This window comes from Tribolium madens, unplaced genomic scaffold (assembly GCF_015345945.1).
Source record: "Tribolium madens isolate multiple individuals breed KSU strain unplaced genomic scaffold, Tmad_KSU_1.1 Scaffold_7;HRSCAF=85;Tcas5.2_LG10, whole genome shotgun sequence".
Lineage (NCBI taxonomy): Eukaryota > Metazoa > Arthropoda > Insecta > Coleoptera > Tenebrionidae > Tribolium > Tribolium madens.
In genome coordinates, this window is record NW_025401050.1 from 8,925,403 (window position 1) to 8,939,574 (window position 14,172).

Consider the following 14,172-nt stretch of genomic DNA (forward strand, 5'->3'; position numbering starts at 1 on the left):
CCAACCTAGTAATTGAAAAAAATAAGAAGCAATTAAATTGTAACACTATTTATTGATAAAAGCAAAACAAATAAGATATCACAGGTTTCTTCTATGTTAACATGTTTACAAAAACAAAAATTCACAAAAACACAACTCCAACCGCAATAAATTAACATCTAACATATAAACATCATAGGTAAAATTAAAAACAGTGTAAATTGTTTCCTATTAAAACTAGTACAAAACTGTACATTGAAATAAAAGACTAAACATTTTCATTTCAACAATTTTCTGCCTAATAAGGATTACGAAGTTTCTAAAATTATGAAACATTTTTTCTTTCTAAAATCGCTCAGTACCAATTCACAGCTTTAGTTCCCAATCATCTTGATATTATTGCTAGGAAGTTGATATAAGAGCGTCTTGGACGCCTCATTGAAACTAAACTGGAATAAAATAAGTTTGTACTAGATGGCGAGAATTAACTAAAGGTTAAAAACAAAATCCCAGTTTTGCAAATCGGTCCATTACACCAGAAACCCTCTCGTGACAAATTGAGCTTATAGTAAACGTGCTGACTATACATAGGAGTAGTTCCAATACCCTTATGGCAATAATAGATTTGGCAAATATGAAACAACGCGGTCTAGTGTCGATACTGGGATGGTGGCAACAATATTTAAGTGAAATATTGCTAAATCTAAATTTAAAAAGACTGAATACTGATCACATTCCTACAGTAGTTAATGTGGCTAACTGCTGCTGTCTCTAGAACTCGCCTCTTTCTGTCTGTTGTTTGGGATCAACAAAGTCGACAGCGCTTCCAGAGACTGTCTAACCTGAAACAAACAATAAAATTTTAATTAAAAATATGTTGTCAATTTTTACAACTAATTATTATCGTATCAACAAGAAATTACTCCCTAGGATTTAGGGATATTCGCGAATAGGTTGCCATAAATTTGGTTAGGTTGGTTTGTAGTGACAAACAAAAGATATCGTAACTAGTGTCAAAAATTTAGGTTAAGTCACCTGTCAGTTTGTACAGATAACTCAATTGATAGTTGACAGCAGGATGACAGGAAACGTCAACCTTCAACAAGGGCTAACCCTAGGCATTTAAAATTGCCTCTGAAAATTCTAGTTCCAAACAACATAAAAAACATAATTTTCCTAAAAATTCAACTCCTAGGTGGTAATTTCTTGTTGACAAATCTGAATATTTATTTATGATACATACAGGCTGCGCCAGAACTCGTGCCCCAGACAATAAGATACCCGGAACATGAAAAATTTGACATTTAATTTTTGACATTTGACATTTTTTAAATATGTTTTTTTACGATTACAGTACAAAGATATTCTACTTAAAAATTGTTTTCTTTTGTTTTGTTTTCTTTTTAATAAAAAATGCTTTTTTTCTATACAAACGGTATAAAAAGTTGAAAATAGTATAAAACACCCGTAACAGAGAACCACTGAAGCAAATGTTTGTTGCTCTCACACCTGTGTGAAAAGTACATAACCATCTAAAAATTTTCACATTCGATATCTCCATGTTTATTAAGACTTTTTTGTTTATTTTGGTCCATATACTTTTACGTACTTAAATATTTTACAATCTTTTTTTAACACCCTGTATACAATTATAAAAGGTGATTCAAAAATATCGGGCCATCTCTTGGGTATATCCAATTAAGTTAAAAGTTCCCATGAGAAAAAATTATTTGAGCCTTTTTTCATGAGATTTAGCTCTTCAAGGTTAGATTTTGACTTCTTGACTTTAGTTAGTTGCAACATTAAACATATTCCTGTTGAAAAAAATTACTAATTTCTGTGTTATGGTGTACAAGACATTTAAAAAACTAGCAAATTCAAAAATAAATTTTCTTAAATTTTCTCAAACATCGAAATAATCCCAACTCTAATACTTCTGTATATGTCAAAACTGTCAAAAACAACAAATGGGTTTATTTCATGTTAAAATATTATCGGTAATGACGCAAATTTTAACACGTTTTCCCTTTTCTTTGCAGTTCCTTTGTTATTTTAACAAATATTTCATATTATCAAGTTAAAAAATTCTTTAATAAACTTCGATACAACAATGACATAACCTCATTAACGATAAGATAAAATAATACTTCTCAGATAAGTAATTAATTACTGTTGGTAATAATGAATTAACAAAAATAGTAGTTGCGAATTACGCCTGAGCCAACAGGTCCATTAAGTAGGGCAGTGATGCCAAATTGTCCCTACATTGTCGCGTCTAAATTCCCTAGAATTCCCTAAACTACTTAAAAAATAAAAAGATACTATTTCATTGGCCTGTTTTGTTGAGGTAATATAATATAAATACAACATAAAAATGTGTTAACTCCAAACAACAAAAAATCAATAAATAATATAACATAAATTAAAATAAATTTTACTAAAGAAATAAAAAAATAAAATACAAGTCAATTAAAACAAATTCAAATAAACGTGTATATTTAGATACCTACTTAATTTTTTATTTATACTTATAAATTATGGGATGGATTTCATTAATTTTAAATATTCGTCTAAAACATTAAATGAATTGCAATAATTAGTAAACTTGGCAACGCGAAAAACGCAAACGGCTTTTAGTTATCTTGTTCTTTTTTTTGTCTTTACACAACTACAGAAAATACATTTTTGGTTTCCGCGTTACTATGTGGTACTCATATACAAATGCGCTAACTTGGGGAAGTTACAATATTCATATTAAAAATTTTTGTAATTTTTGAAACTGTGCCAGCAAAAAATTGAGATTTTCACAGAAAATGTAAAAAATCCCTTTTTTCCTTTTTGTTAGAAAAATCCCTAGAACTAGGGAAAAATTCCCTAATCTGGCATCACTGAAGTAGGGTTATACTTTTCATCGTTGTATTTCTGGATAATAAATATGCGAGTAGTGAAATAAATGTTAAATAAAACACGGTAGAGAAGATTTTTATAGCTTCGCATTTATTAACAAAACGGCTCGACTATAAAAAATCTCTTCTCTACCTTGTGATATAATATACTATTTCATATTTTTAATTCGGCATTGAGTGTTTCATAATTTCTCATTTAAAAACAAAAAAAAATTGTCACTCACCTTAGCAATTTGGTCTAAATTCGTGTCTAAGAAATTGTGCACGGCCCCCGCCGACTTCGAATGTAAATGAGTCTGATATTGTAGTAGATTACTGTAAACGTCTTCGCTGCCTGCAGCGAGCATTGTCTCATGCAAATTAAATGAATATTTGTTTTGTATTTTACTAATTCGATAAAGTAACACAGCTGCCGATAAGAAGAGAAGAATTAACAGTAACGTCGTGGCGAACAATATTAGGCTCTGTCGCGGTAGGCTGGCGAATTTCAAAATGCCCGCCTTAAGAGCGTAGACCATTTCCATTGAGCGTTGTTGCCTTTCGACTTTAGGCCCGGCGATGTCTTTGCGCTCTTTGAGGACCATTTGAGCAAATCGGGGAGTTGGTAATGGTGATTCTCGCCCACTTTCACCTTCACGCGTTTCAGAGCTGTCACTATCGGACACTACAGGTTCCTGTAATGAAATAGTATATTACATAACGCACACGGAATGACGCACAAGCGGAAAAGTTGCGCACGAGGCGTCAGCCGAGTGCAGGCAATCCCGCGAGTGCGTTAGACACATTCCTGCAAGTTTTGTACACTATTTTTCCTACGACCATAAATTTTTTTTTTCTTACGAACATATATTTTTTTCATGACGATTTATTTTTTATAATGGATACAAAAATACGTTGAATAACGATTTATTTTTTTAATGGATACAAAAAAAATACGTTAAATGAAAAAATACAAAACATACGAGTGTGAATTGTGCGTTAGATTTCTAACACACAGTGCGAAAACAAATCGCACAGGTTTTCGTCAGGTTTTTGCCAATTTTCTAGTTTCGTATATGGTCGTAGGAAAATATAATTTACGGAAGGGTTCAATGCGAGTTTTTGGGATCCTACCACTATTTCCGGTTCGACCACGAGGAGAGAGGCGTTCTGGGCGACCTCCCAGACTTTGACCATGTAACGGTAGGTATTGTCACGTGACATTAGACTGCCGAAAACGTGCTTGTCTTCGCTTGTTGCGATTCCAACAGCGTTCGGGATTATCCTTGCGGTTTTTTCTTTTGTTATTTTCTCCACGGACAGCATTGGAATGAGAAGCTAGAACAATGTCATTTTCTACATTTATTAACTCGGCAAAAAGATGGCGAAGAAACAAGATAAAAGGTCGAAAGCTGCTGACAAAGCAGGAAAACAGGATTAAAGAAATGATTAGACAGAAAGAAAATAACACGAAGAAGGCAGAAATAAAGAAGCAAATGGGAGATGAAAGCGGTGAAAAATATTTGAGATAAACAATGAGTAAAGACAACAAAGAGAATGCACATATAAAAAAAGGAAGATACGTTTGGTAAAAATGCAGATAAAAGAAAACTAATGTAATAATAACCTGATCAGAAATGTATAGAATAATATATTAATGATATATGAAGACGGGGATAAAAAATTGAAAGAAAAGTAAAAGCCTGATTGCGTAGAAAATGGTTTCTAGGAAGGACTTGTGCCATGCTTCCACACGCTCAACCAACGAGAATTCTTCGCCTGAAGAAGATACAATTAAGGTATCGAAACGTCGCGACGAATTTAATGTTTTATTTCCCTGTGTCCTATAAACCATTTTCTACGTAATCAGGCTATTATATTTTTCAAGGACAATTATCACAAAATGGAGAAAAGTAACCAGCAGAAGACACAACTATGAAAAAAAAGATAAAACAAGGGTAGAAGCAGGAAAAAGAGCAAAGAAAATTCTAAATGCAAAAAAGGTTAAGAAAGTAGGAAACAACATTATAAAAGTTGCAACAAAGTAGTAAAGACAAGAAAGTAGGAAACAATATTATTAAAAATGCAAAAAAACAGTAGAACGGTTGAGAAAGAAAAATTCTAGATAATGAAAGATAGAAACATACAAAAGCAAGAAAGAAGAGCCAAAGTGAAGAAGTCGCCTTCTAACGGACATAATATAGAAAGAAAAATGTACCTTACAGAAAAGATGAAAGAGGAGAAAATGACAGCCAGATTCAGATGTAAAAATTAAGAGAATGCGAATAAATACTGGACGAAAGAGAAGAAAGAGCAAGAGGAGAAAGGAGACGAAATTGGAACAGAAGTAGAATTGATGCAAGAAGAGTGAGAAGAAGGAACCAAGATTAAGTATTATTTTGTGTTCGTATTCTTAGTATAGTGTATTGTAGTACACAAACAAATAAAACTATAAAAAGTTAAAAGATATAGAAAAAAAGTTCGGTGCACGATTTGAAAAAAAACATGTCTCTCGAAAAGAGTGTTGTGTCGTACAAAAGTAAAAGAAAAAAACGCTTTTCAAAGCAAAATTTTTCGCCTTAAATAGGTTGACCAGTGCCTCCGCCCTTTTATTAAGATACACAATTTTTAATAGCACCATTAAATTACTCATAATTCATCTAAATTGGTTTTCGAAATAATAAAAAAAAAAGATCTTTTAGTCTAGTTCTCTAGCATTTTTAGTCATAGGTCCATAAAAACTTTTTTATATTGACCTAAAAAATCACAACCCCCCTTCCCCCCAAAATAACGTTTTTTTTTTTGGAAATGCTGTACATACGGAGATACTGAAATAATCTAATTTCCTTGACAAAACAGTGTTTAAAAAAAATTTTAAATAAATAAATAGTAATAAAAACAAAAAAAAGTATTTTACTATTTTAGAAAAAAGAAAGTATTACAAACTTTAACAGTGTGTTGCATGTTAAAAAATTAAGAAGTCGGAAGTAAAATAATTTCAAAAACTTTGATCAAACATCCTATTTTGTCTGGATCTTTTTGGAATATCAATCCGACTCATTTTTCTATCCAATTTTTGTTTTTGTTTCGCTAAAAATTATTAAATATCTCTTGGTATATGATAGCCATTAAATTTTTTTTTAACAATTTGATAATTCAAAATTGACAAAATTTACATTTATTGAGATTTTCAACATTTAGCAAACTTCTGCACTTTTTTAACTTTCTGAGTGTAATGTGTTGACAAATATTGTAGGTCTAAAGTCTGTATTTTCTCTTTTAAAGTACATGCTTAAAATTCTATTTTTCTAGTTTTTTTCACAAAACAAAAAAGCGTTTATATAAATTATACAATAACGATTTTGAAGAGGTTGAAAATCAAATTAAATGTTAATTATTAATTTTTACCTTGGTCACGTATCCGAAGACGTTGGAATAGAACGCAAAGTAGTTTTTGGTGATGTACAAGTGGCCTTGTAGCAGAATATCACCGATAAGAGCACAGGAATAATCTGTGAAAACGGAAAAATGCCTTAAAATTTCTTCAAATAAAGTTGCGAAAAACTCACAATTTAGGACTTTTTCGTCTTTGTCAACAGCCGGAAAATGTCTGTTGAATTTTTTCTGGCGCGCTTTCGACGTCGTAGGCACTTTGTTCTCCTTTGCCGTTTTGGGGCTGGGGGGTTCGGTGAGCTGCGCTTGGGCCGTCATGGCTGGCGTCGACGTCGACAAGTGTTTCAAAGACGCTCTGGAATAATAATTACATTACAAACGTCACTTTGACAAAACTGGATTTTTCTGGAATTTATCCGCAAAAAAATACAGGATGTGCCAGTTTATGGCGAAATTAACGACTTCCGACGGGCTCTAACGATGCCAATTGAAGATTTAGACCGACCTGAGAATTTATTTGTGGAAAAGTTGGGGTTTTTGGCATCGGAAGGTTTCCCCAAAAAAATTAAAAAGGTGCTAATTGAGTGGTAGAAACAAAAACTAACCAACTAGAGTTTCCGTTACTGGTAATTTCATGGTTTGAATTCCTTAGAGTTAGCCAATGTGAACTTATTTTTTGAGGGGAAGTGGACGTGTCATCAACCTCTTTTTTGAGGTCGCATAAGTTTAATTTTAAAACAAAATTGGGATAAGCAGTCAGTGCACACTAAGAATAATAAATTATTTTCCTATTACGACCTTGTAAAACAATTTTTTTTCCAATAATTGTGTATTTTACTACTAATGGTTTGTCACGTTGATTAAAATAAGGTCGGGAATTTATTATAAAAACTCAAAAAGCCATGGTATTTCTTTAAATTGCACTTTTAACTATACTTCGAAAGATAATAACATAAAGAAAAAGATTGATCCAAATTAGACAAATTTCCAAATTTTTTTTCAATATTTTTTAAACTTTAAGATTTATATAATTTSTAATAAATTTTTGTTGAGTTTACTAGTTCTGAAGACAAATATGATGAATGGTGTATCTTATATTTGGTTTTACTCTTTTAAATATACGACTATAGAATAAAATTCAACATTTTTTGTTTTTGTGTTTTTTAATGTTGTTAATTTCATCACAATTGAATTCTAGAAATAGGATTTATAAACTGTATTTCATAAATTGACAGGTGAAAAACAGAATATTAATTTCAACAATGAATTATTTATAGTATTTTATCTATTAAATATTTGTAATCTGTGCCAACTTCGTATTATAAAAATTGCCAACACAACATTCTATCAATAACCTGAATTTACCAGATTTTGAAAATTTAGTGTCAATAAACATTATAATAATAAAAGTTGTTTAAATGCTACTTATATGTGCTAAATCATTTTTTATTTTATTATTTATCATGTTACGCAAAAGCAAATTAAAAGTAGGTAAGTGTATAATAAAATTACTCATATATTTATTAAAGCCTGATTTATTGTGTTAAATTAACATTTGTTGTAAAATTTTGTTATACAGGGTGTCTCGCGAGGCAGTGCAAATATTTTAACCATTCATTAACCATTCAAAATAAATTTAACATATTTTTTTTCTTTAAAAAACTAATTTTTGTGGAATTTTCAGCCCCCAAATATACAGTTTATATTTTCTATCTTTAAATTTTTATCAAATTTAGCATACAGTTGTTGTTTTAAATAATCATTTAACAGAGCAAATTGTAACGCTGTGAAACATTGTCAAAGGGGGCTACGAGAGCCCCCTTCACATAAATTAGTTTGGCTTTGGTGTTACTACTAGAATTTTAAAGCCCATTCAATTTAGAAACTTTTTTGTCTCTTGTAAATTTTTCGTAAATAACAACGTTGTCGAGTAAAATAAAAAATAATTTATATAAAAAAAATACGCATAAATTAATTTCTAATTATTTTAATGTATAGTTAATCGCATTTCCTCGCGAGACATCCTGTATAAACAGGCTTTTTTAATTAAAAATATAACCTTTAAAAATGTGCGCAATTTTTTGTTTTGAAATATGAATAAATACCCACAACTAATATTGTAGATAACAATAATGAAAGCCTCGCTGTTGATATATAAATATGTAAATAATGAATGGTTCATCTAATGTACAAATCATTTCTAATAGTTTATTGTACTTTTCTCAATTGGGTCAATAAATTATCTATAACTAAGTTAACCATTCTTAAGTGAATTATTAAAACAATAAACTTATTTGTAAAAAACACACCTGCCTCACTTCGATAAAAAACAAATAACAAAAATGATGCAGGTGCTAGATATTTATAAAGTTAGGGTTTTAAATACATCACAAAACACCTTGTATCTTTACCTTAAAAACTACTATTGACATACATCTTTCTAAAAATACATAAACAAACAATAAAACTGTACTTTGTACTCAAGAAATAAACTTTGTATAAAAATAAATGCAATTAAACATACAAAAAGTTATCTCGTCCTTGCAGTATTTATACGTGTTTGCTTTGTATTTTTTAAAAAACCCAAAGAAAAAAATTACATTGAAATGAAACTGAAATAAAAAATTCAAATGCGCAACCTTAAGACCCGTATAATTACATACAAAACTATTACGAGTATAGATCAAAATTTAAAAAGATTTTCCATGCTGTTCCGCAATTTTGAGCCAGCCTATATAATAGTCAAACCAATGGCGTGTACCATATGGGTCCCAAAGCAATATTTATGTACGTTTGAGTCACTATACAGGTTGCGCAAGAGAAAATTTTCAAGTAAAATAAGATACCAGGAACATAAAAAAAATGTTTAAAAAATTCTATGTGAAAAAATTTTGACATTTGACAATTTTTTATATTTATTTAATGATACTGATAATCTTGTACATATGTTTTTTTACAATTATTTAGTAAAGGGACAAAAATTTGGCCAATAAAATCCACAAATAACATTCAACAGAGTTACAATTTAGGATACAGCTTACTTGTTTCCTTTTTTAATAGCCTATAGCAAAAAAAAATATTTTTCCAACAGAAATAAATAGAGTCAAAGTGCAAACTTCAAACCCTCATAACTTCGAAATTTTTATAGATAAAATTTTTTTAACATTTTTTCCATGTCCCTGGTATCTTACCTTATATAACATTTTGCTCTGGGGCGCGATTTCTGGCGCTCCCTGTATTAATAAATTAGAAAATATATTTGGTATACTTTCTGTATTACATTATTTTAGAACAGAAATCGTGGGAAGTAAATTCTCATACACTCGTCGACATAGTGCAGCACGGCCTTGCATTTTCCAAGATTTTTTTCCCTGGCCTAATTTATTTACTGGCGTGGGAAGTGTGAATTATTACAATAATGTATAAAAATGACAATTTACTTCTCTTTTATCGTTTTTGAAAGTACGAAATTTTCAATTCCACTTAAATTGATTCACTGAGTTGGTATAACCGTTAAAAGTTGTTTATCTACTTATAAATTGTTTGTAGTGTTAGTATTCAAATCGTTGCTATTATCACGACTATTTATCCAATTTAGGACCTCATTACAGTAAGTGCTTTTAATTTATTAATAACGATACGAGTATCAAATGTCATAGAAAAATTCCACACTAGTCATAAAATTTGTGTAAAATTATAAATTTTGCAAAGAATAAATCAAATAATACAGAAACAAAGGTCAAGATATTAAAACATTTCCTTTGACTATAAATGTTACTATACACAAGGTCAAAAAAAGTGAAATAATCTTACGTGTCGGAATCGGTGCCCCAACTATCACCACTGCTGGTACTAACAGCATCGTCTTTTTGAGCTTTTGTAAATTTAGCAAGCATTTCTAAATTAATTAAGATTTTTCGTCTACAATTACCGACAACAAAATGACAACTAAACACAACTCGATATATTAGATAATTCTTATCACTTATCAGAAATCGAATATTCGTTGCTATTATTAACCTTATATTGTTTTGATTCTACCTCATCCATCGTTAACTCCCTTATCTTAACATTGCTATTAACACGAGTTTTGAAAATTCGTAACTTTGCGTCAATTTTCGTTTTTTATCTTTAGTTTGCACACCTGTTTCCTCGACCTGTTATCAAGCGGCGATTAATTCGCCCACTATGATGGAATGTTTCCACTTGGTGTGACAAACCATAGTGAAATTTGATAAAAGTTACAAAAAAATTTGGGACAAAAGAATAACATTCTTAGTATTATCACCTTTTTTGAAAAAAAATTGAACTGTATAGCCGAAGTAAATTCTGATTTTCTGATACGATTTACAAATTCAACTAAATTTAATTAAAAAAATAGTATATTATGTTATTAGGAGTAAAAGTGACCGCTTATATAGCGAAGTAGAACGTTTAGTGAGCTGAGCCACATAAACTCGCTTTTACTCCTAATAACATATAAAGTAAAGAGTAACACTTAATTAGCAAGTAAATGAACAAAATAATCAGGACGTTTTGCAACTAATGTAATTATGGCTCATAAACAAACATATCGGAACTTGGGTTGAGATTTTAGGTGTTTTTTAATTTCACTAGTGGATGATTAGCGCAGTTAGCAGTATGTCCCCGGATCGAGTTTACAAAGAAAAAAAAATTATCTTTAATTTTACACCAAAACTGCAAAGGAAAAAAATTTTTGCTTTACTTGAAACCAGCAAATCTGTAATAAAAACTTCATTATTCTAACTCAGTAGAAAGAAAAGTTCATTTTTCTATTGATTTTGGACTTTTTTTCTGCTTTTTAAGTCCTATCACATTGGCGGTTTTATTATTTTGACAATGATATCACTTTGACAAATGAGTTTACCCAAGTTAAATAAATAACAAAAATGTTTATGAAAAACATAATTTTAGTCAAAGAAACAGCTTTAAGGTAAAAACCGAAGTCATTTTTAACAAGAAATATCATTATTTAATTCATAAATTAATTTTCAAAGTGACATATAGTAAGCAAATAAATAAAAAGCACCAATGTGAGTGATAAGACTTAAAAAGCAGAGAAAAATTATTATTCTAAGTCCAAAATCAAGAGAAAAATGAACTTTTTTCGAGTTGGAATAATGAAGTGTTAATTACAGATTTTTTTCCAAGTAAAGCAAAAACTTTTTTTCCTTTACAGTTTTGGCGTAAAATCAAAGATAAAAAAAATTTCCTCTTGTAAACCCAATCCGGGAACATACTGTAGAATGTACCTTTCCGGAAATTGCTAAAGCAGAAAAACAAGAAATTAACAATATTGTAAATAATATAATAGTAAAAGTAAAAAAAATGCTTAGGCGCAAAAATGAAATTTTTACTCCATGGCTGAAAAGCAAATTTTCCTTGTGACATTTAGCAATAAAAGTGGTCACTTTTGTGACGTTTGTAGATAAAAACAATTATGAGACCTGTATTTCACTACCTTTGTAAATGTGTAAAATTTATACTGAAACTTTATACAGAGTGTTAAAAAAAATGACATTTAGCAATAAAAGTGGTCACTTTTGTGACGTTTGTAGATAAAAACAATAATGAGACCTGTATTTCACTACCTTGGTAAATGTGTAAAATTTATACTGAAACTTTATACAGAGTGCTAAAAAAAATGACATTTAGCAATAAAAGTGGTCACTTTTGTGACGTTTATAGATAAAAACAATAATGAGACCTGTATTTCACTACCTTTGTAAATGTGTAAAATTTATACTGAAACTTAATACAGAGTGCTAAAAAAAATGAAACTAAAAGCGTTTCTTGCTAAAACTATTTACATTAAAAAAATGATTAATGATAAAGTACTAGAACTTTTTGGACAAGAAAAAATGTGATTTTTTTGTTTTTGAGTTTTGCAAAAAAAAATTATTTCAGTATACGTAGTCTTTATTCTTTATTTCCACATAATTTCTTTGGTTTGTTTTGTTAACTTTATAAACCTACTGTTTTTGGGCTTACTTATCGCATTTAGTGAAGAGAGAGTGACTTGGGCTTCGCTGGATCGAGGGTGACGTGCAGCCTGGACTGCATGGCTGCGAGGCTGGTTCCGGGGAAGTACCGAGGGTCCCTTGCGGCGTTCCGGGAGCCGACCGGGCCCCCGCGCTCCCGAAATTGCCAGACGACCTAGAAATGAAAAATCCTGCGTCATTTTTACCAATCGATAAATAAAACATCTGCCAAGTTCGACATTTGAATAAAACATAATAGCGAAAGTTTGAACCGATCGATTGATGGATGATTCATAAACATTGATAAAAAAATACGTAACTCTGGACCGGATGAAGAGTGCAGAAAAGTGGCTGAGTCAGAGATTAGAGGGATGAAAACAAGATTTTATCACTAGGATCGCAATGAGTACTATTAACGTATGTGAGATTTGAGAAAGTTAGACGACCTCAAAAACAATCGTCGGAAATTTATTATAATCGAGTTCACACAAGTGTTACATAATTCATGATTATTTTGGACACTTGATACAATTTGTATCTTTTAATTTTGCCATATTTCATAACTCAATGTAAAAGGATACAGTGTAAATGTGGTCGACCTCCAGAAAGTAGGTGTCTTGAAAATTTATCTAAATCCTGTTTGAAAGACTTGACCAACAAAGAGTCCAATGTTGTAAAAAAATGGCAAATTGCAAACAAAATGTCAAAACTTAGTAGTTTTTAAAATTGTTAACACGTGAAATATATAAAAAAACATTTCAATGATCATATATTATCTTATCATATCACAAACGATAGTAAATAACATGACGTATTTGATGGCCAAGGCAAATTGAATCAGTTTTCACTTTTGCAACTGAAAATAATAATAGTATATTATTACACAAGTTTCATAAGAAGATCTATTATCGCCCAAGAGGTTTAGGGCAGTGTAAGTCTAATATACTATTTTTTCTATTTTGTCCTCATTTTTACCATAAAAACCAAAAAAATTTTAAAACGTTGCTATTTAGGGAGTTTTTAAATTCACAGCACTGAATCACAAATTTGTTTTTTTTATTTTACAAAAATCGTAAACAAAGCATTACATTTTGAGGTTATGTTTGCTTATGTCATTTCGCTATCATTACCAACCTTTGCTAATAAAATGTAGCGTTTCGTAAGAAGTGTCATTGTGAAACCCAACGAAAATGCATAAGTCAAGCTTGGAAACGCAAATAAGAAAAAAATGCTCGGTCACTTAAATTATTACTATTCGAAGAAAATTATTAAATTGTTTGGTTTATGATAAAAACTTTTTCTCTTGAAAACAAATAAAAATTTCGTCTTAAAGCTTTTAAGACGTCTGCTGGTACTGACTGCCTGACTATTAACCTAATGAAGTCAGTAAAAATAGATTTTATGTCGACTTTATAGAAATGTAAATATCATCAAAAGGTGTCCTATTTAGAGTTTGAATTAGAAATAAGCAAAATTTTAGATGATGTTATTTTTAAACATTTCAACTTTGATTGTTCTTTCGAAGTTTATTGATTTGAAACACTTCAAGAAATTGGGACAACGAAGTATCTGTGACAGCGAAAAGCTGAAAAATCGTGATCTTGTTTTACTAGAAACCCAATAAGGAAAGTTGCTGGGTAAGAATATCATGTTTTCCGACTAATATGAAAATCGATGAGGATCTGTAATTAAGAGACAACACAAAAACGCAAAAAACCTTATAAACATAAAAATAAAGCTGAAATTTGAAAAATTATGTCTAAATTATAGTAGAATAAACTTTGATACGTTAAATATTTAATGTTAACCAAAAAATTGTATAAAATGGTGATTCCAAAATTTGTTTAAAGCATTTTGATGTCAACATAAACTATAATTTTCAAATATCTGTTAATCATTAATTCTATAAACGT

The 14,172-nt window shown here is 30.2% G+C and overlaps 1 protein-coding gene across 2 annotated transcripts in view; it reads right to left on the minus strand.

Moving 5' to 3' along the window:
* Window positions 1-32: 32 nt before the first annotated feature.
* LOC123009974 overlaps window positions 33-14,172 on the minus strand; it is a 75,367-nt gene continuing 61,227 nt past the window's right edge. For both annotated transcript variants that reach the window (XM_044406571.1, XM_044406572.1), the window contains 6 exons: window positions 12,270-12,434; window positions 6,434-6,612; window positions 6,273-6,376; window positions 3,999-4,202; window positions 3,110-3,559; window positions 33-821 (listed from right to left, as the gene is read on the minus strand). In XM_044406571.1, coding sequence (XP_044262506.1) covers window positions 735-821; window positions 3,110-3,559; window positions 3,999-4,202; window positions 6,273-6,376; window positions 6,434-6,612; window positions 12,270-12,434 — 1,189 coding nt within the window. In that variant the 3' untranslated portion in view covers window positions 33-734. The remainder of the gene's footprint in view (window positions 822-3,109; window positions 3,560-3,998; window positions 4,203-6,272; window positions 6,377-6,433; window positions 6,613-12,269; window positions 12,435-14,172) is intronic.